The 23295-nt window shown below is 44.1% G+C and overlaps 1 protein-coding gene across 1 annotated transcript in view; it reads left to right on the forward strand.

Annotated features, from left to right (window-relative positions):
- Nucleotides 1–23295, forward strand: part of LOC142589741 (inactive peptidyl-prolyl cis-trans isomerase FKBP6-like) — a 49762-nt gene that overhangs the window by 9865 nt on the left and 16602 nt on the right. The window contains exon 4 of the mRNA XM_075701318.1: nt 18641–18771. Within this exon, the coding sequence (XP_075557433.1) occupies nt 18641–18771 (131 nt within the window). The remainder of the gene's footprint in view (nt 1–18640; nt 18772–23295) is intronic.

The following is a 23295-nucleotide window of genomic DNA, read 5'->3' on the forward strand; positions in this document are numbered from 1 at the left end:
CACTTTTCCTTTATTAATTACTTCTCCCCACCTTGCAGGTTTCTACACAACTGTTGCATTTAGTCAGATGTTCACATCACATATCTTTAATTATTATAAATTAATTTGGCCTTTCTCTTTGTAGCATGACATCCGTTGTCATTGTGGTGGGGCTGTACTAATCCAGGGACAAGCAAATTAGGAAGACCCACTACGCTTCAACAAGGCACTCCCTCCCAAATTACTCATTCGGTTAACCAATGGCCCGCAGTTCCCAGCAGCTGCGGGAGCACCTGACCAAGGCGGTGGTCAGGCCTGAAAACGCAGCAGAGGGTGCTAAGAATCTCTGGACCCAGAGAGGCCGCCAATGGAAACTGACCATTTCCATATTTAACACCCGAACCCTCTTGAGTGAAGCTAGCCTAGCAGGACTCTGAGGAACTATCACGAATTGTTTGGGATATCATTGGCCTTAGTGAGGTTATAAGAACTGGTGAGGCTTATACAGTGCTGACAAATGACCACGTCCTCTGCTACAGAGGACTACCATATAAGAAGCAGTTCGGAGTAGGATTCCTAATCCATAAGGACATAGCGGGCAACATTGATGAATTCTAGAGCATTAATGAGAGGGTAGCATTAGTCATAATAAAGCTGAATAGGAGGTATAGAATAAAGGTAGTACAAACCTACGCTCCAACCTCCAGTCACGATGATGAAGAAATAGAACAGTTTTATGAAGATCTTGAATTAGTGATGGCGACGGCAGCGGCAATGTGAAACGCAGGGACGGGCGCCAAAGAGCTGCGCTCTAAAATGGACGCAGCCTGAAAACAGTGAGAAAGAAACTAGGCATCTGACAAACCAAGACGAATGCACTGAAAGATAGGCAGGGTAATACTGTTATGTGAACGAAGGATTAAGAACTGGGGACGATTTACAAAGTATATTTACAAAGGATAACTGCAGCGCTGGCCAGTTCAGCCGACAGCTTGAGAGCCAGAGAGCGTTTGTTCTCTTAGTCGGGGCACCCGCGTTTATCATCCACAATAAAAACACAGTATGCATGTATCATTTATCTCCGGTGGTGGAAGCACCATCCCGGTACGTCTAAATATCGGTGATAACAGGAGAGTAGTATGGTTTGAGGCGTGCAACATGCACAACTTCAGTGGAATTCGGGCAGATGAGGCACTGGTACTGACTGGGGCGATTTTGTACGTAACTGGAGTCATGGCACGCAGTACTCGATATGGGCCTGTGTACCGAGACAGGAGTTTTTCTGACAGGCCAACATGACGAGTCGGGGACCACAGGAGTACCAGCGATCCAGGCGAAAAGGGGACGTCTCTGTATTGGTGATCGTACAAACGCCTTTGCTTCTCTTGGGAGGTCAGGAGGCGAGTGTAGGCAATTTCACGTGCTTGGGCTGCCCTGGTGATGGCGTCAAGTGCATACTCGCTGCTCTCTGCTGCGTTGCATGGAAGGGATGCGTCCAGTGGCAATGTGGGTTCTCAGCCGAAGAGGAGAAAGAACGGGGAATAACCGGCAGTGTCGTGACGCAAAGAATTATAGGCAAAAGTGACATAGGGTAAGGCAAGGTCCCAATCAGTATGGTCGGACGAGACGTACTTTGTGCAAGCATTTCTGTTAGGGTGCGATTCAGGCGCTCCGTTAGACCATTAGTCTGCGGATGATAAGACGTAGTCAGCTTGTGCTTGGTCGAGCAGGACTACAGGATGTCGTCGATGACTTTAGAAAAAAATGTTCGTACGCAGTGTCCGTAAATGTCGATGGTCAGTAAGCAGTTGCTGCGGAGCACCATGCTGCGGAATTGCATAGCATAAAAGAAAATCGGCGACATCTGTGGCGCAGCTTGTTGGAAGCGTTCTGGTGATGACGTAGCATGTGGTGTAATCTGTCACCACAGCGACCCACTTGTTGCCAGACGTGGATAGAGGGAAAGGGCCAAGTAAGTCCAAGCCAACGCAAAAGAACGGCTAGGCGGTAAGCGTAGGCGATAACACAATCTTGACGTTGTTGGCGCGGTGCTAAGACGGCTCTGATACCGTGACCACTGACATTGGTACGCACCTCTGTAGGAGAGGACGGGTTAGTGAGGTTGGCAAATGCGGCAGTTTGAGCGGGGCCCCACCTGAATGGCACGTCCTTCTTCAGAAGATCAGTAAGTGGTCAGGCAATCGCTGCGAAGTCTATAACGAAGCTTCGGAAGTAGGAGCAGAGTCCTACAAAACTTTGGACGTCTTTGACAGACTGAGGTACAGGATAAGACTTGACAGCACAAATTTTCTTCGGGTCTGGTTGAATACCGGAAGCGTCGACGAGGTGGCCCAGCACTGTAATCTGCCGACGACTGAAGTGACACTTCGAGGAAATTAGTTGGAGCCCAGCCTCGCGGAAAACTTGAACAGCTGATAAGCGCCCAAGGTGTGTCTCAAATGCAGACTAATATACAAGAATGTCGTCTAGGTAGCAAAGGCATGTTGACCATTTGAAGCCTTGATGCAAAGAGTCCATCATACATTCGAACGTCGCTGGGGCATTGCATAGACTGAATGGCATAACTTTGAATTGCTATAGACTATCAGGGGTGACAAACGCTGTCTTCTCTTGGTCTTTTTTCATCCACAGAAATTTGCCAATAACCAGACCGAAGGTCTATTGATGAAAAGTAGTTGGCACCGTGGAGACAATCGAGAGCGTGGTCAATGCGAGGCAAGGGGAAGATGTCTTTCTTGGCAGTGCAGTTTAGATGACAATAATCTATACAGAAACGCCATGTGCAATCCTTTTTAACAAGCACCACGGGCAATGCCCAAGGGCTTGACGAAGGTTTAGCAATGCCTTTGGCAAGCATCTGGTTCACTTCATCTTGAATAACCTTACGCTCTGAAGCAGGAACGCGATATGACCAGCAATGAATAGGACTAGCATCACCAGTATTTATGTGATCCTTAACAAGTAAAGCCTGGCCCAATTGGCGATTGTTGAGATCGAAGATGTCGTGGTAGGAAAACAAAAGGCGACACAGAGCTGCTGCTTGTTCAGGCAATAGGTACGCAGCAATCATGTGACAAAATGTTGCGTCAGGGCAAATAGCATCCTGTAGCCATGGTGAAGAACCTGAGCAGATGTCTACTGAAAACATCATGATGTGGTCATCTCCTATAGCACGCAGCGTTGCAAGCGATATGCCTTGGGGTAGAACTTCCTTTGTCAGGCCAAAATTGACGATGGGGAGGCGTGTCCAGTTAACGGCGGCGGTGACGACGTAGTTGGGCACAGTGATATTGCACTTCAAAAGGGCATCAGGAACAGGTGTGGTGACGTAATCACCATCGGGCAAAAGAAAAGATGATAACAAATCGACGAAAGTCCAGACTTAGGCGGCAGGCACACAAAAGCGGTCATACTAAAGTTGTTTCGTAGTTCGGCATGAATATGCACGAGTAGAGGAAGTTCGAGGTCAAAGGGTACCGGCAGGACAGTCGATCAAAGGTGAATGTGCCGTAAGAAAGCCGAGTCCGAGAATTAGGTCATTAGGACAATTGGTCAGCACTGTAAAAAGAACAGGAACGTGGTGGTTGGCAATACCTTTACAGGAAGTGCACATTCCAGTGACGTCAACAGGGCTGCCGTAGGCCACGCGTGCGGCTCGTGTAGTAGCAGGCATAAGAACCTTCCTCAGTTGACGACGGAGGTTACAACTCATTATGGATACCTGGGCTCCAGTATCTATTAATGCCGTCAAAGGGACACCGTCGACGTAAACATCAAGTAAGTTCTGGTTTGTTTGGAGCGTCAATGGAGGATTTGGACTCAATGAAGATAATGCAGCACTACCTCCAGGAGCTGCATGAACTAGTTTTCCGTCTGGGAGGGTCCATAATTGGTCAGCGACGAATAGCGGCATGGCATGGGCAACGGGGACCGACGGCGCTGAGGAGACGGCAAGCGAGCAGGACGACTGTCATTGAAGGATTTTTCAGAGGTGGGAGGCATACGGCAAGGCGAGTAACGGCGCGGGTCGGCATATGGGCGAGGAGACGGGGAAAATGAGCTCGAATATGGTGACGTCCAGGAGATGCAGCAGTGGTGAGCGATGTGACCAATGCGGAGGCAACAGAAGCAAATGGGCTTGTCGTCTAGAGTTCTCCACTCGGCAGGGTTGCTGTATCAGGTAGGGGAATACAGATTGCTGTGAGGCGTGGCTGTCGGCACCGGTCAGGCGTCAAGTCAGGAGACTGAGCAGGCAGCAGGAAAACTGAGGTTTGCAAATTCCTGCCACACAGCGGCCTGAATGAGAGAGATCGCTGGGGCTGGTTGGTCAATGATGGGGTCAAGTGGGCGTGATGGAACGGAGCAGGACTTGTAGCCTCGAGTTCCCAGCAAACAATACATGTGATGTGCTTGTTTAATGGTGGTAAAGCGGAAAGGTCTACGCAAGACGACGTCGCAGCTGTGTTAGGGAGCCGGGAGAACTGTGTAATGATGCAGCGGCTTTTATTGAGCTCAAAGCGGCGGCATTCCTTGACACTGATGTCGATGGTGGACACATTGTTGAAGACTAACAAGTTGAACGCGTCGTCCACGATCCCTTTGAGTACGTGGCCGACTTTGTCAACCTCGGCCATTTTCTTGTCGACTTTCTGGCAAAGAGCAAGTATGTCCTGTATGTACGAGACATACGATTCAGTAGAAGACTGAACTCTGGTAGCAAGCTCTTTTCTAGCAGCCAGCTGCCGACCGGTGGGATTTCCAAAGAGGTCGCTGAGCTTCTCCTTGAAGGCATACCAGCTAGAGATCTCATTTTCGTGTGTCTGGTGCCAGACATGAGGAGCTCCGCCATAGTAGAAGCGGACATTCGCTAGCATAATGGTAAAGTTCCAGCAGTTGTTTTGGCTAACATGCTCATACCGGCTGAGCCAGTCCTCAACGTCGGCATTATCTTGGCCAGAGAAATTGCCAGGATCACGGTAACCGTAATGTACATTGTCGTCAAAGTCGCAGGAGTAGAAACAGACGAGGGATTGTCACTGGGAGCCATGGCGGAAAGCAGGACGGTGTGGCCACTGCGGAGCTGCGTGGCAAGAATGGGGAACGGCACCCTCCGCCAAAATGTTACACGAACAAAAGATTAAGAACTGAAGACTATTTACAAAGTATATATACAAAGGATAACTGCAGCGCTGGCCAGTTCACCCGACAGCTCGATAGCCAGAGAGAATTCGTCCTCTTAGTCGGGGCGCCCGCATGTATCGTCCACAAGAAAGACGCAATATGCATGTATCAATATCATCAGCAATCTTGAAGATACAGTAAAAGCAGGGGAAGAATTCTACACTGACCTGTACTGTAAAGCAGCCACGATACCTCCATTTGAAGAAGTAATGAACAGGTTACAGAAGCTCCTTCTATAACTGGTGATGAAACTAGAAGGGCCTTGCAAAACATGAAACAGGGAAAAGCAGCCGTAGAAGATGGGCTACCAGTCGATTTAATCAAAGATGGATGAGATGTCATGTTTTAAAAGCTTGTGGCCCTTTATACGGTATGTCTCACAACATCAAGGGTCCCAGAGAACTGGAACAATGCCATCATTATATTATACAAAAAGGGAAACATTAAAGAATGAAAAGTTATAGGCCCATTATTTGACTTCCATTATTGTATAAAATGTATACCAAGATAACTTCTAATACTAGAATAAGGGCAACACTTCAGTCAACCAAGAGAACAGGCAGGCTTCAGGAAGGGATACTCTACAATGGATCACATCCATGTCATCAATCAGGTAACCAAGAAATCTGCAGAGTACAATCAACCTCTCTATATGGCTTTCAAAAATTATGAAAAGGCATTTGATTCAGTAGAGATAACAGCAGTCATAGAGGCATAACGTAGTCAAGGAGTACAGGAGGCATACGTGAATTTACCGGAAAATATCTACAAAGATTCCACAGCTACCTTGATTCCCTGCAAGAAAAATAGGAAGATACCTATAAAGAAAGGGGTCAGACAAGGAGACACAATCTCTCCAATGCTATTCACTGCGTGCTTGGAAGAAGTATTCAAGCTATTAAACTGGGAAGTCTTAGGAGTAAGGATCAATGGCAAATATCTCGGCAGTCTTCGATTTGCAGGTGACATTGTCCTGTTCAGCAACACTGGGGACGAGTTACAGCAAATGATTGAAGACCTGAATAGAGAGAGTATAAGAGTGGACTTGAAAATTAATATGCAGAAGACAAAGATAATGATCAGTAGTAGGGAAAGGGAACAAGAGTTCAGCATAGCCATTCAGCTTCTAGAGTCTGTGAAGGAGACTCTTTACCTAGGTCAGTTACTCACAGGGGACCCTGATCATGAGAAGGAAACCTAGAGGAATAAATATGGGTTGGAGCAGGTTCGGTAGACATTGTCAGATCCTGACTTGAAGCTTACCATTATCATTAAAAAGAAAGGTGTACAATCAATGCATCCTACCAGTGCTGACATATGGGGCAGAAACTTGGAGATTGACAAAGAAGCTCAAAAACAAATTAAGGACCGCAAAAAGAGCGATGGAACAAAAAATGTTAGGCGTAACGTTAAGAAACGGGAAGAGCAGTGTGGATCAGAAAGCAAACATGGATAGCTGATATTATAATTAACATTAAGAGAAAGGAGACTGGAACAAAGACTGTGAAACTGCAAAGAAATGCCAGAACAGAGCATGGAGTAGATATTCATGCTACCCAACAACAGAACATCTTATAGAGTTTAAGCAGCGCAAAGCAAATGGCCGCTGTATCCGCCGAATATCCAAAAGAGAAAGCTGGACACGGTACGCATCCTCCATAAACTCTTAATGGATGTTAGCAAGGTATATAATAGGGTACGTAAACTAAAAGGACAACGTCCAAATCCTTTTCCTCTCATCCCTGGCTCTGGTGATACAATAGAAGATCAAGCAAACACTCTTGGTGAGCACTTTCAGAGGGTATCAAGCTCCGAAAAATATACCGAAAAGTCCTTACACCATAAAAGAATAGCTGAAAATATTCCTCTGCGTCCAAACAAGTTGTCATCAGAACGATACAACAAACCACTAACATTACATGAACTCAAGCTTGCCCTAGGTTCTTGTGGCAGCTCGGCTCCAGGCTCTGACACAATAACTTATGAAATAATCAACAATCTGCCTGGTGAGACCCTAAACTGCATCTTAGCTCTATACAATAACATTTTTGCAACTGGTCATATACCTTCATTTTGGAAGGAGGCAATAGTCCTGCCAATACTGAAACACGGCAAAGACCCTTCCTTAGTTAACAATTACAGACCAATTGCACTCACTTGCTGTTTACTTAAAGTATTTGAAAAAATGATTAACCGTCGTCTTGTGTTCTTTTTCGAATATAATAGTATCACGGACCCTCACCAATCTGGCTTCTGAAGAGCAAGGTCTACAACCGATAATCTTGTTCTCCTTGAGTCATATATACGTGATGCATTTGTACTCAGCCAATACTGTCTGTCTGTATTCTTTGATCTTGAGGAGGCATATGATACTGCCTGGCGATACAGTATTCTGCAGGACCTGGCATCCTATGGAATTGGTGGTAATATGCTGAAGATCTTGCAGAATTACCTATCTGAAAGGAAGTTCCGCGTAAGAATTGGCAGTGTACTTTCGCGCACTTTTGTTCAAGAAAACGGCGTACCACAGGGAGGAGTGCTTAGTTGCACACTTTTCATAATTAAAATGAACTCTCTCCGCTCTGCTATACCATCCATGGTGTCTTATTCTATGTGGACGACATCCAAGTCAGTTTTAAATCTTGCAATCTGTCTATATGTGAACGCCAGATACATTCAAGTGTTAATCAGCTCGCGAAATGGGCAGATGAAAACGGGTTTAGATTCAGTGCAGAGAAGACTACCTGTGTGCTGTTTTCCAGACGACGAGTGGTATGTCCTGACCCATGCATTACGATGAATGGGAGAAGCCTGGTAATTAGAAAAGAACAATAATTTCTGAGTGTAAACTTCGATAGTAAGCTAACCTTCATGCAGCATATAAAACAGTTGAAGCTGACATGTCTTAAAACCATAAACCTTTTAAAGATTTTATCTCACCAGTCGTGGGGAACAGATAGGTATTGTCTCCTATCTCTTTTTAAAAGCCTTGTGTTGTCACGAATAGACTATGGATGTATTGTTTACCAGTCAGCTTCAAAGACAACACTTAAGCTACTCGATCCTGTCTATCACGTAGGCATCCGGCTAGCACTTGGTGCCTTTCGTATGAGCCCCATCCAAAGTCTATATGCAGAATCGGATCAGCGGCCGCTGGATTATCAGCGTACATATCTGGGAGTCACCTACGCAATAAGAACGTTGTCGCTAAAACAACATCCATGCAAAGCGCTCATAAGTGATCAGTCCACAGATCAGTTGTATTCAAACAGGCCTTCACATGCTCGGCCGTTCCCGTTAGCACTAAAATCTGTTGCGGAAAAACTCCGAGTAGTTTTCACCAATCTGCAGGAAAGCGACTACGCTGAACCCATCCCACCTTGGGAGCAATGTACAGTTACCTGTGACTTGTCCTTTACAGAGCTTAACAAAAAGAGTTGTCCAAGTGCCCTCATCCAGCAATATTTCTTGGCCCTTGAAGACAAGTATAGATCAATGGCATTTTTCACTGATGCTGCGAAGTTTGCAACTTCGGTATCATGTGCAGCCCATGGCCCAAACTTCTCCTACTCTAAAACCTTGCATAACCATAGCAGCATTTTTACAGCCGAAGCGTACGGTATCCTGATCACTGTTGAGTACATAGTACAGCACAAGATACAAAAGTCCATAATATACACAGATTCCTTAAGCGTTGTCATAGCCCTGTCCTGTGGCAAAGCAAGCCGAAACCCTGTAATTAACCAGCACCTTAAACACATTCACGCAGCGTATAAACAAAACCTTGCTCTTGTTGTATGCTGGGTGCCAGGCTACTCTGGGATCGCAGGCAATGAAATGGCGGGCAAAAATGCTGGACAAGCGGCTCATCGGGATACAATTGATGTAAGCTGGGTACCTGGTGTAGATATGAAACCTGCAGTACGAAAGGCGCTCCGTAATCATTGGCAAACTGAGTGGGACAAGAAAGTTGAAAATAAGCTGCACCTGCTTAAACCGCAGTTAACCAAATCTTTTCCACTGAAGCTTGACAGACACACAGAAGTCACCCTGGCACAACTCAGTATAGGACACACTTATAGCACACACAAATACCTCTTGACAGCAACTGACCCACGAACGTGCGCACGCTGCGGTGAGAACCTAACCGTCCTACATGTCCTCATTCAATGTCCTGAACGTCACCGAGACCAATTGGCTCATTTTAGGGAACTCTACTCACACCATATACCCCCTTCCCCTCCCCCCCCCACCCAATCCCTCGATGTTCTTATCAGAGGATGCACTTTTTAACTTCAAAAGAGTGCTTAATTATCTTGCACAAGTTAACTTTCTCGACATCATCTCATACCATCCTAACCTTCAGATTGTGCCTCACAGGTGAGACACAGTCTGATTCATAAAAGTATGTCTGAGCTCTTGAACTTCTTGCGTAAGCAAGAATTGTACAGCAAGGGACTCGGACAATCCAGAATAATGTAATATGTGTGCCTGTAGAAAATGCATTTAAGGCCTTATATTTATCTTAGTAATTATTTTAGAATTCATCCACTAGTATTTAAAGCTATATCTTACGTGTAGACCTCTATACAGCCTTTATTTTAAGTCATAGTCCTAAACTCACAATTTTACTAAACCATAACGCATGTCCTGGCGCGCTTTGGCCTTAGATGCCCTTGCGCCAATAAACATCAATCGTCAATCAAGAAAGGAGTGGAGCTAGGCAGGTCATGTAATGCATAGGTTAGGTAACTGGTGGACCATTAGGGATACAGAATGGGTGCCAAGAGAAGGGATGTGCAATCGAGGATGGCAGAAGACTAAGTGGGGTGATGAAATTAAGAAATTCGCAGGGAGAGGCCTTTGCCCTACAGTGGGCATAAAACAGGCTGATGATGATGTCATGGCAATGTTTGTTAGAAGTGACAGAATAATACTGGCATGACTGCTTTTAATTTGTCTTTGTGAGCCTGTCAATAGCCTTCTACAAATGCAAAACAGGTTGAACACGGGATACAAAAAATTCACAGATAAAGCACTAACAATCACTGGTTTTGTTGCCTGTTTACTGCTTGTACTCCAGGAATGTACGAAAAACAATGCATATGACACCATATGCACCCGGAAGGAGGGAGGCTGCCCTCCCACCCCCACCCCGTTTCCCACCTGGAATTTCGGATATTTTTTTATGCACTACCAAAAAGCTACACAGCTTGATTAGTGCACTCAGGTCCCGCATATCCATATGAAATGCCCTTCAGGATTGCGAGACCACTTTGCATGTTACACACTGACTAATCTTGCCAGTCAGGTCACGGCAGCAAAAGAAATGCTGCCTGTGCTGGCTATTAAAGATAGTGAACAATTCTCAGAAAAGTTTCACGATTTCTTTTTTTGAACTCCGAGATTCATGTAGTCTTATCGTGAGAACTTCAGTTTTCACATGAAGTGCTGGCTACATTTAGAAAAAAGTCTTGACCACTACACTTAGTAGGGAGTGTAACACCCTCTCATCTCCACATCTCCTTGTAGACCCTCGTCGAAATGTCGGCCACCCCACCATGCAAACCTCCAACCCAAAGCTATAAAGCTGCCCCTCAAAAAGCTTGTACTGCATTGAAAGTCAGAGGCCAGCAGTATCCACATTATGTGAGCCATTTCAAGGAGAATAAGATATCACCACATAGTTATTTTGGTACCAGGTAATTGAAACCGGAAACAAGTTTGATGCATGGTTACCTATCTCAATAGGATAGGTAAGTAAATACACTTCTTTATTACTGTAAGAGTTTAATAGGCAAGTAACATTGTATGCCTTGCTTCATTTTCTGTGTATGAGAATGAGAGTCAAGCGCTTCAGACGAATGTAAAAAATGTAAACACCCAGAAAGCTGCACTGTCATCAACACGGCTGCAGTGCCGTGTTGACTGCCAGTAGATCGGGACGAACTGATCGGTTCAGCGACGGGACACCTCACGTGGGGAGAGGATGATCTACCAGGTCAACATGTCAACACCACACATTGAAGACTGTGATGAAGTTCCTTGAAGTCAAACGTCAACCGTGCCATACTTCACACTTTGAAGTTTGTGACAAAGTTCTGTTACTCAAAATTTCCTTGATTCAGAGAACCCCATTTGTGCACCATTTAGATACAGATGCGGGCTGTCAGAAGCTCCATCCATCAATCTCATACATGTGGCCGGTCTGCACATTTCTGTTATGTACACCCACATAACTTTTTGGCTGGTCACACATAGTAGAAACGTAACGTGCATTTCATGAAAAGTGGGCTCCTGCATGTGTGCGTGTCTCTGTGTGTGTTTGTTTAATTCAGTGTTCATAATGGCACGGCTGTCAATGGAGTTGAAAACAATCAGGACAGCGGATGAGAGAGTGACAAGAGGCAAGCAGCAGTGTGTGTTGACAGTGCAGGTGCAGGAGCGAGATGGAGGGAGATGTATAAAGTTGTGAGCGTGTATTTTAATCTGTGAATGTGTTTTCTTTGTACATATAGCCCTTTTGAGTTTTCAAAGTGACCATTTAATTGCCCTTTTAATCAATGTGTGGATATTTTCTAACACTATCAACCATGAGGAACTCCCTAGCCAGCTTTGCCTTGCGCAGTCCCAAATGATAGACATCCGACGCTTCTTCAAGCGTCAGCGGTTGTCTAACGGAGTATTATTCAGCTGCCAGGCCGAATTTTCTTGTGCAAAATGTGACGTCACAGCCTTTAACCAGAGTGATGGAACCTTTGATTAGTGGACAGTACTGAGGTTGTAGACTCCATGAAAGGCACTCCACCTACAGTGAGCACCCGTGACATAGTAAGCCATGAGAATTCCCTTTCTCCTTGCTTACGATTAAATTGTGGTGACAATAACAAGAAAGCAACTAACTTGTCTCAAGAATATGACTTGTGAGAGTTTATTGGCAAAGCTAAACATATGGGCATCCCGGACTGTTTGAAGTTACGCCTTCTTACAAACTCGTGGTCACCAAAGGCTACATGCGACTTTAAATGATATAACACCTGACAAGAGGACTTTTCGCTACCAATGGCTGGTAGATTATGCCCCTTGGCTTGCGTACTCAGCTACAGTGAGAAGTGCCTTTGTTATTTCTGCGTCATTTTTTTCTCCAAGTGTTCAGTGGGGTCTTCAAGGTAGTTTTATCGTGCACACTTTCAGTAACCAGAAAAAAATGCATGAGGCGTGCAGGGATCACGTAAAGTCCAAATGGCACCAGGAGCCAATGGTGGCCTCACAGAACTTTATAGATGTGATGACTGGCAAGTAGCTACCCGTTGTACAGCAGTTGAACAGAGCACTGCACAAACAAGCATAAAGTAGCCGCAAGAAACTGTTTCGGATAGTTTGCATTATTATTATTTGTACAATGCATGACTCACCAATTCGCAGGAAACAATCTTATGTTGGAGTCTTCAATGATCTCCTTGTCTTTCGGGTAGAAGATGGAGATACTCGACTTCAGGAACACTTCACTTATTCTGCTGGCAATACTAAGTACACTTCCATCCGAGTCCAGAAAGAGATCATCACAGTCTGTGGCGACATTCTGAGAGAGCAAATAGTGGCCGAAGCTAACACAGGGTTTGCTTTTACGGCGAAGCTGTTTACCTGACAGACGTGTATGAATGAGTTGTATGCATGGTCTCATAGAGGTGGTATCGGGGCTGGCTAACGTCCATAAAGTGAATGAACAATAGCATGGGGGGGGGGGCGCAAAAGAAAAAGTACACGTGATTTCACTGCATGCTGCACTTGTGCAGTGGGGGAGTGCACCCATGCTGGTCGCCGTTGCTGCTGGCTGCGTCTACTGTCGTTTGCCCTCAATACACTGGCATGGCAGTTGTGGCGGGAAAACACGGGGGCATGTGCTGCGGTGTATAAGAACCGGATTGTGCATTGTAGAGATAGACCATTGCAACAGTTGCAACTCCAACAAAAATTGAAAAAGTGGGATGACCATGCATTGTGCGCACGGCCAAAGAACAAGCCGGGTATGAGGAGAAGCGTGAGTTGCCACCTCCTTCGAGTTTCACCAAGGCGAATTCTAAATTCAAGAGAATGTTTCTGGACCCAGAGTTTGATCATAGTTTCTCGGTCTGTGATTGACAGCTTCGCTGGCTAATCCGCCACCATATGAATGGTTCGGCCCAAATTTTTTTTCCGTCCTTGGGGACAAAGCTGCAGATTATCTATAGGCATTCACTACATTGACAAGGCAGGAACCAATGTCTGCGTTTGAGAACAATTTATGGGATTTCTAGAGCTAGAGCAACTTAACTGGGCTTGCGTTTCCGCTACGATCTTGAACTTTTTGATGTGTGATGGGTTGATTCTTTTGAACCTCATTGGACAGGGTACGATGGATGCTCTACAATGGCTGAAAAAGAAGCTGAAATGAGCAGAATAATACAGAAAGAGCTTCCGAAGGCTTTATTCTACCACTGCGCAAGTCGCAAACTGAATCTCTTGATCAACGATCTGAATGAGGTCTCTGAAATTCTTAACACAATAGGGATCATCAAACAAACTATAAACTTCTTCCGTGAGAGCATGCTCCGAAGGAAATTGGTGCCCAACATTCTGATGTTGTGTGAAACAAGATGGTCTGCAAAATAAAAGTCTATCAGGATCTTCTCTCAGCATTACATGGCCATAGTAAAAGCACTCAAAGAGCTCGCATCAATGGAATCAACCTCGAATGATACAACTAGGCAACGAAGTCGCATCCTCTACTGTGCAACAACAAGCTCATCTCTTATCATCTGCTTGCACATTGTAGTGAAATACAGCTTATGGCTGGAACCAGTTATGAACATTCTGTAAAGTGTATCCATGGACTACCATTTTGTACACGACCACATGTCTGAGTTACAGAATATTTTTCGTGGCCATCGGACTAACGCTGAAGAGCTGTTCTCTGACATCATGAAAACAGTAAGTGAGGCAGCTAATAGCTTAAACGTGTAGATATCTGTACCGAAACAAGTCTCTTGTCAGGCCCACCTAGACAACTACAGGATTCAATTGCTGGAGGAGTACTACTGTGTGCCAATATATGTGCCCTACTTCGACTCTCTCACTGCTTCTTTGGCTCGCCGCTTTTCTGAAAGCAATGTGAAGAGCTCTGAACTTCTCCAGCTGCACCCAGCAAACATAAAATGTTTGAGCCATGTTGAGTTCGCTGTCTTTGCTGAAGAACTTCAAAGATTTTACTGCACCGAAAACTTCAAGGAAGAGGGCATCTCTGGATATGAGATGTGATGCAACAAAACTGGGGTCTCCTCAGAAATAACGTACTCTGAACTTCTGCTTCAGGCGAAGACATTCTTCCCCAATGTCGCAAAAGCCATTGAGGTAGCTCTGGCCTTGCCACTTACCACCTACGTTGTCGAACGCTCCTTCAGTGCAATTAGGAGAGTGAAAACCTGGCTACGCTCAACAATGACAAATAACAGGCTGGACGGCCCTTGTGTGATGAGTGTGCACCAAGAGTGTGTAATGAAACAAGAATGACTTCATCACCTGTGTCATCACGCAATTTGCCTAGAAAACCAGAGGTGCCTGCAGCTGCTATTCAAGGAAGACTGACTGACTGCAGTTACATGTTAGTGAACATATTGTGCTGTGTGCTGCGGATCAGTATGCATGGTTGAAAACCTGCACACAGCGAGACAGATCACTCTTTTTCAAAAAGCGATAGTAACTTCTTGGATTTTGCTTCTAAGTTTTATTCTTTGTTCATTAATAAAATCCAGTATTCTTCCCCGAGCCCTGCACTAAATTGCTGTGTCTAACTTTTGTTTTATGTGTGTAGTTTAGAAAGCCCACAAATAGTGCCTTTTTGGTGCTAACCTACCATTCCTCCCCACCCCTGGAAAAAGTTCTGCGGACACCTTTGTATGACAGCCATAAACGTGGAAAATTTACATGGCACATTACGCCTACTTCAACCACCTTTTGGGTCACATTGCCTCCATGATGCTGTACTGTTTGAACTTGGTAATAACGCCAGTGTCTTAGTTGCTTTGGCTTTCTAGCTGTCTGCACTGCATACCTTTAAGTAAAGAGGCATACTCAGATATCTCCTGTGCACTTCTCCATTTTACCCCTTCAAGCAGCACTGAGTTACAAAGGCATGCCTGTCGAGTTTTACGAAATAATAAGTTCTGTTTGCAAAAAGGCTTTGCTAGTCGATCTTCGAACCTTCCACTGGAAGTGTTCTGACAGGGGAAGGACAACAGAAGGGGACTTAGTTTGAACAAGTTTATACAATTAAGCTCCTGAAGCAGGCAAAGTTGGCAACAAGGTCGCTGAAAAGTCAGTGGTCCAAAAACAATGTGTTGCTTGTTAGTCTTTGGTGTTCCAAGTTTGCTACTGCTCGTGGGCTGCGTCTAAATCTAAATTATTGTTAATACAGTGTTTATAGCATCCCGTAAAAGATGTGTGCTTGAGGCAAACTTAATAAAAAGTGCATGCTGTGGAGAAACTGAACTTCTGAGTTATAGTGAAACTGACTCATAATGCAAAAATATGGGAATTTTGAAATTTAGCCACATTGTTGTTGGAAAACACAAAGATTACTTTTTATAATTCTTACCTCAGAAATGTGCAATCTGAAACTGAAGTTCGTTGGCATTGATCTTTGGCCTTTTTACCTGCGTAGCATCTATTTAAGGGAGGGAAAGTGAACTCGTGCATGAAGTGAAAAAGAAACCAATGTAGTGCTGTTGGAGCATGTAGCTTTTATGTGGGCACATTTTTGTAACTCATCTGATAACCGGAGTTTGTCTACCTGACAACCTGAGATAACATAATTTGAATAAAGCTGCAGACGTCACTTAAGGGTACTGCCTCTGAAGAACAACTTAGTCGTAAAGTCTTTATCAAGCATTTTATAGGAGGCACAAACTTTAAAAGTGGCTGGCCGAGTGCTTTGTTTTGATGAGCATGATGGAGTTCATGTAACTATAGATATGCTAGCTCTCCCAACTAAATGTGGCCAACAATTAAAATAATTATCCAGGGTTTAGTGTGAATGGCAATCAGAGTTCATTAATGGCCATTGTTCAAGCTATTCATGAGTATGTTTTCCATTTTGCAAGAATAATATATCTAATTGATAAGCAATCAATGCAAACTTTGTCAAATACAGGTTTCGCTTATTGCTCTGGGAACGGTTAGCTAGGCTATTTCACTGGCATAGCAGCAACTTTCGGCATGCAGCTTTGGTCCTTATTAAACACAAATTCTTGGCTTTCAGTGTGCACAAAATGCACATTGTTCTAGAAAATGTGGTTTATGTTTGCTGAAGTGTAGATTCATTGATGCTTTTTTTTTATTTAACTGACTTTCTTCTTTTTTCTTTCTTTAGTGTGGACCTACAAAACATAGATTGGGTTAACTTTTTGTGGCCCAATATTTTGTGCTTAGAGGGAGGAACTTTTTTTCGTAATTGCTCCAGAAGCTACAGAACGATCGGGATGCCTTTCTGTGGCTCAGAAAGGTGGGGGGGGGAGGGAACGCCTGTTATTCATTTTTTGTCATACTCTCGAAGTAGGGTCTGCACCAATTGGCACAGGCACGGCCCAGGCAAATGTACCGCATCTCCTTGTCTGCTGCCTTCATGCTGCAGTGCTGGCATAAATTCATGACAAAACACTCACAGCAAATTAGGAACAAATGACAATTTGTTGTCACTAAGAAAATTGTTTCAAAGCTTCTATGCACTTTCTGGAGCTGTAATTCACACAACATAATCAAGCAGACAGCATTACTGAGATTGGCTGAAGGCACGAGAAAGGATGTAGATTCATTTTTGCGGCAACATAGGGCACTGCTAAATTTAAAAAAACATTTTTTTTTTAAGTTTCTATGAGATGGTGACACATACCTGTGGTGGAAATAATGCTTCCCATGTCCTCGTTAGACATATATAGCTGTTGAGAAGTGAAAGGGTTAAATGCCTAGATCAGTCATTTCTCGATATCCTCCACAACTTTTGCATTGATGCCTTATCATTTAGGTGAGGTAATTAAAAGTAAGCCAATTAATCTTGAGTAAGTAATTATTTTTGCAAAATAAAGAAAAATACTCATGACAAGCATGAACAATGTTCATCAACATACAGTTATCACAGTTTTTCATGAAATTTTTTATTTTTAACTCTTGATGACATTTAGGTTCCAATTGCTATATGGCGCACCCAGGTCACGGTCTGCGTTCCGCTCTCTCCTGTGCTTTATGGACAATGTCCATTTATGTTTATTTTCTACTTTAAAAAGGTGTAATTTAAAATATTTGCCTAGTGTAAATGGTTAAGGCTTACTTCATTTGTACCCTCAAGACCCGGAGGTATTATAGAGGGGAGTGGCACAATACTAATGAGAAGATTCCTGATTATACTATATTATACAATAAATGCAAAGATGAACGTCTTGCATGGAAATGATTGATCTAGGAAAGTGACTCTAGGCCTTCGAAGTCCATGGGATTAATGAGCACAGGCAAGCCTTTGTGTGGCATGTTTATTGTGACTTCATTACTGTGGTCGATGAGTGAGAAATATAAGAAAGTAGGGAGTTTGTATCAAAGCAGAGCTGTGGGATATGCTAATACATTTTGTGAAGCAATGTTTACAATGCTTATAGTGTGATGCAAGCAAAGCCAGTTCAAGGGCACTTTTCATCGTTGTGACACCAGCTGTGTGGTTATTGTTAATAATAAATCTGGTGTTGTTATTCTGCACAAGTTTCAGTGTAGTAAGAAGTGCATCAAATAAAATAGAACTGACATAGAAGTTGCATTTCAAGTTCTGTTTCAACAAGCATGTTGTAGAGTAGTAATGTGAAAAGAAGAGCAGACTAGAAGTTATGATAACAATCGTCTAGCATGCGGTTAGCATCGTTATTGTCATTTCATTGGCCAGACAAATTGGAAGGGCTATGGACTCTGTCTTATTTGTATTATCAGCAGGCTAACTTAGCAGAAGCACAAGAATCTGTTGGAGCTAAACAAAGGCGCTCGAATTGTTCGGCCTATGAGAGAATCGTTTTGCTCAAAGTTGTCGTGAAGGGAGCCAAATGCACTTTTCTGTGATGTCACCCTTATTAACCTTGACTTAAAAGTACTGAATGCTGGACAAGTTGGTATTCCCTACTAATGAATAACATGAATAAACAAGGGGCAAGAAAGAAACAAGACACAAGCACTCATGCTGTGTTTCCTTCTTGTCCCTTGTGTATCATGCTATTCTTGGTCAGTTAACATTGAGCATGCCTTATTTGCATTTCAGCACACTTTTGGTGATGAATATATCATTGCACGACCATATTATGTCACACATTATGAAATTTAAAGATGAGCATTCTGGCTGTATATGGACGTTATCTCTGAATGTTTCTGTAAAGCAGCAATACTCCTGCAGGTAATACGGCCAGGTGCAGGTCCGGTGGTGCCACCAGGCAGTGGTGTGTGTTTCCACTATAACGCCTACCTGGAGATGGCTGATGAACCATTTGATTCCACCCGACTACGGGGCCGTACCTTCCGCTGCTTGTATGTAGTCCTTTCTTACACATTGTTGATTAACCTTTGAAGAAACTAGAAAACACAACTGATAAGCTAAGTGGATTGTGACTGAAACAAATGAAAAAAAAAAAAAAATTTACCCGCCGTGGCTGCTTAGTGGCTATGGTGTTTGGCTGCTATGCATGAGGCCGCGGGATCGAATCCCGGCCACGGTGGCTGCATTTTGAAGGGGGCGAAATGTGAAAACACCCATGTATTTAGATTTAGGTGCACGTTAAAGAACCCCAGGTTGTCCAACTTTCTGGAGACCTTCACTGTGGCATGCCTCATAATCAAATCATGGTTTTGGCATGTAAAACCTCGGAATTTGTTCAATTGATAGTATACTTCATTTTTAACCCTTTAATAGCAGCATTTATAGATACGAGAAAAAAAATGTTTCTTTTCTTTCTAAATGTGCCAAACACATCAAGAAAAAGCATAATCAAAGAAAAGAAAAAATATTTTGTTGAAACTTTTTCAGCAACAGGGAGAATACACAGGCAGAAAACTGGAAGTGGGCTTCACCCCAAGCTACCAATGGCTTCATTTTAAATTTACACACAGTTTTCATTTGTGGCCTGTAGGTGTACATTTCATTTGCTTTACATCATCTATTTGACACCACTGCAGCTGGAGATTTTGCATCGGTCTGTCTTCTCTGACTGTGTTTTCAAAAGAAAGCAAGTCATGTGTCAAACTTCTTCCTCATCCAATATTCCTTCTCTAAATCAAAAAACAATACTTACTGCTTCTCATTCAGTGTTGCCCAAAGACACTTATCCATCAACTTTGTACTCAATACCGGAGCTCAGCAAGACAGACAGACAGACAATGAACTTTTATTGAGGTCCTGAGGGACTAGCCGGCGGAGACCCGTTGGGGCCCCCGGCTCGCCGCTGGCTGCCCCTATGTCGGAATCGGGAGGCCAAGCCTCTCCGCAAGCTCAGCAAGAAAATAATTTTTACACTTGTCAATAAAAGTTTAACACAATGTGCCACTTATTGCAAACGCAGGGTTAGGTGTGTGGTGTTTTATGTATACCAACACTGTGTTCAGTCAATTCCACACGCAGTCGGTTCCACTTATAACGATCCCAAATATAGTTAATTACCAGTTATGATGACCACATTTCACTGCACTTATTATTTTCTGACCCTGCCTATGGTAACTGCATCCAGGTATAACAAACATCTTAAAAAGTGCTATACTGTTGCAACGAACACTTCAAACCTGGCCATGGTAAAGGGAGGGCGAATGCGAAGTTCAGAAGCATGGAAGGGCGCATGGTAGTGTGCGCCCCTCTTCAGACCAACCGCGACGAAGATACGACCAGCGAGATGAGCAAGTGTCGTACATGGGTTTCAGAAATCACAATGAAAATCACTCTCTTTCAACCATGCTAGGGTAACTATGCTTTCAAGGCATGTCTCCAGAGTATTTTGAAGCGAGGTGGTGGCCTCCGACATAGCTGGCGTGCTCACCAGTGCTATTTCGAAGGTCACAACGGTGGCACTCTCATTTTTGTGCAGTTCTCCATGTGGCACTACATGGAAATGCATGCGCTATGCGTATTTGGACAATTTAGACCAACACTTGCTCAAGGGTTGCTATCTTATCATTGCTGTCAATATTCATACGGTCCAAGTTGGCGTGAACGTGCCATGACGTGCCGCTGCCATGCAAAGGGGTAAAGAATCAGTGGTTACTATGCTGTTATCAAAAGCTCAGGTTTGCAGTGGTATTCTAACTTTCGAATTTCATACTTTTTCAGCTAAAGCGACATAGAAAATGTAACTTTGCAGATCTCAACACGCATATGTCTGCACCCATGACGGCAAGACCATTGAAAAATGCCTGCATGCCACAGTAGTTAGCGCTTCCAGCCGACAAGAATGCTTGCCCCGCTAATAGTAAAATATATCACAAACTTTCGAAGAAAAAGTGGTGGTGGCTATGCTTGTAGTTCCAAAATGGCATGCGATCGGAACCGACTGAGTGTCATTTTTAGAAAGGTATGACACTGCATTTCGTTCCTTAAATGACGTTTTTAATGGAAGTTTGTTGCTAGATGCGGGAAAAAGCTGTGAACAAAAATGAAGATAACAAAATTTGATATTCTAACCAAAGTGGTTTCAAATCATAACAACCGATGCCAGCTTTAGTGTCCTTAAAATTTTGCACATTATGAAGGGCCTGTTCACATATAATGAACTACTGGTACAGCTACTACTTGTTGCGGAATTATAAGGCTGGTTATAAATGAGTTCAATTGTATTCACTTTCTTGTAGATTCCAGCATGCACAGTTGACACGGGCACTAAAGAAAAAAAAACACATGGACACAAGCACTTACTTGCGACTAATTTTTTATCAAGGAAACTAAAATAAATGAGGGGAATCTTAAAAAAGAAGAGAGAGAGAGCAGTGAAATGTACAGTCGTGTGCAATACAAGCTGCAGCGCAATCCCCGTGTTCAAGAAGGCCGCAAGACTGCATGGCTGTGCTGACATACAAATAATTGGAGAACTAAACAACATTAAAATTACTGGTATTTATTACACAAATTTTTCGTCTGCCAGCACCGTTGTGCTGTCTCAAGCCCTTTTGCACATGTGCACCATGTTGCAGCTCGTATTAAAAGCAACTGTACATGCTTTGTGTTTCTTTTGTACCCCATTCAATTGTGCATGCTTAAGGGGGGAGGTGAGTCTTTGAAAAAGAGATTTTATTCTTTGAGATATGTTGCTGAAAAGTATATATGTAATTTTATGTGCTTATTTCGAATATGCAGTCCATTTTACAGCAAAGCTGTAAATGGCTAGGTTTCCATTTTTCTGCGTGCGTAGAAGAGGTTCACATAGACCATGAAACCGACGTGCCAGGCATCAAGCGACACTTGCCCGTGCACTGATAACATCGGACTATAAACGCTAAAGCCACATTTATAGTCCGATGTTATCTGTGCATGTTATGTGTGCACCTCTTTACTGTGATGTCAGCATTGCCTAGTGATGTTATCAACAGTTTCATTCTGGCCTTGCTATAGGTAGGATGCATATTAGAGAGTTTTAGTATAGCGTAAAGCAGCACACGCAAAGAGTTAGTGTTAGCGTTAGCGTTGCGTGGACCACACTGCGCATGCGCTGTACGTAAACGATGCTGGAGCTCTTACGTACGTACGCTATTTTCAGGATTTAGCGTTGAACGCTAACGCACGCAAGGGGAGCCTTACGTATGACAAGATGGCGGCGCCAGTCAAAGTGAGAGCAGCCCGCTTCGGATCTATTGAGTCGTCGGCCTGCACTGTTCGGCTCATTCATTTCCCACTGATGCTCGTGTTTGCTTTAGATTTGTGTGATGATGCTTCGACAGTGGCGCACAGGTGACAAATGGGCGTTGTTTACTATATACATTCTCGATTAGCAGCGCAGTAGGCTTAATGAGAGGGTTTGCTAATGTTTGCTCATGTTTGCTGTATCCGCCTCGAGATGGCGCCCAAGTGTATTTCGCTCGTTCACTTGGTGTAAAGCCGCATCATAGAATAAGCCGCATGTCAAGCCGATGCATGTCACATTTTCCGTGGCAAAACACAGTAGTGTGGTCGGTGCTGTGGTCACAATGCGCGTGCGTTTTACCGACGATGACGATATGAACCTCCTAAAGGAGGTTTTCGCCTTGAACCCATTCGGACGGACGTCAAGATGGGCGCCCGTTGCAAAAAAGTGGAAAGAAGTGGGAAATCGGATTTCTGGAAGCGAAATTGCCGGCGAAACGTCCCCTCCGGAATAGCTTCGATGTTGAGTGGATCTTGAGGACACGTAGAACCTGTGCGGTCGCTCTCATTCCCGAAGCATGAGGGCGTCTATGTCATCCCAACTTAAAAAGGACACGTAATATGGGTCCCACAGAACACTCGATTGCGGCATGCTAAGAATAATCGGTGTGTTTCGCGACTCTCGACAAAACAACACTCAAACCAAACACCTACATGCGTAATTAACGCATCGACTGTGGCTTTCGATAAACTTGACTTAGGGACACACTTGCGGGTTCGGGATTGGATAAGCTCGACATTTCGTGTGGATTTGGCTTTCCAGTACTTTGTGTTTTTACATCTAGATGGCGCTGTATTTGTTTGCGTTAACGTTAACGCTTTTCTTCGTTCCGCTATTCTAAAACACTACCATGTGCCGCGCAGTGCAGTCTTTCCTTGCGTTAGCGTTGCGTTGCATGCTAACGCTAACGCAAGCATTTTACGCTATACTAAAACTGTCTATTGTGCACACCGAGGATGAGCAGCATGCCCTCCAAGAGCGACGGCATGAGTAGAAGCAGGAATAGGCGCGAAGGCAGCAGGAAGCTGTTAACACCGAGCAAGTGTCTGTCGACGGGCCTGGACAGTCACGCAGCCGCCTTCCATATGACGAAGAACAGCAGCATGCTCATGAAGATTGCCTTCGTGAACAGAAATGGGAATGGGCACGGCAGCGGCAGAAGGAGACTGCCGAC

Source organism: Dermacentor variabilis, chromosome 1 (genome assembly GCF_050947875.1).
Source record: "Dermacentor variabilis isolate Ectoservices chromosome 1, ASM5094787v1, whole genome shotgun sequence".
NCBI classification, from domain to species: Eukaryota; Metazoa; Arthropoda; class Arachnida; order Ixodida; family Ixodidae; genus Dermacentor; species Dermacentor variabilis.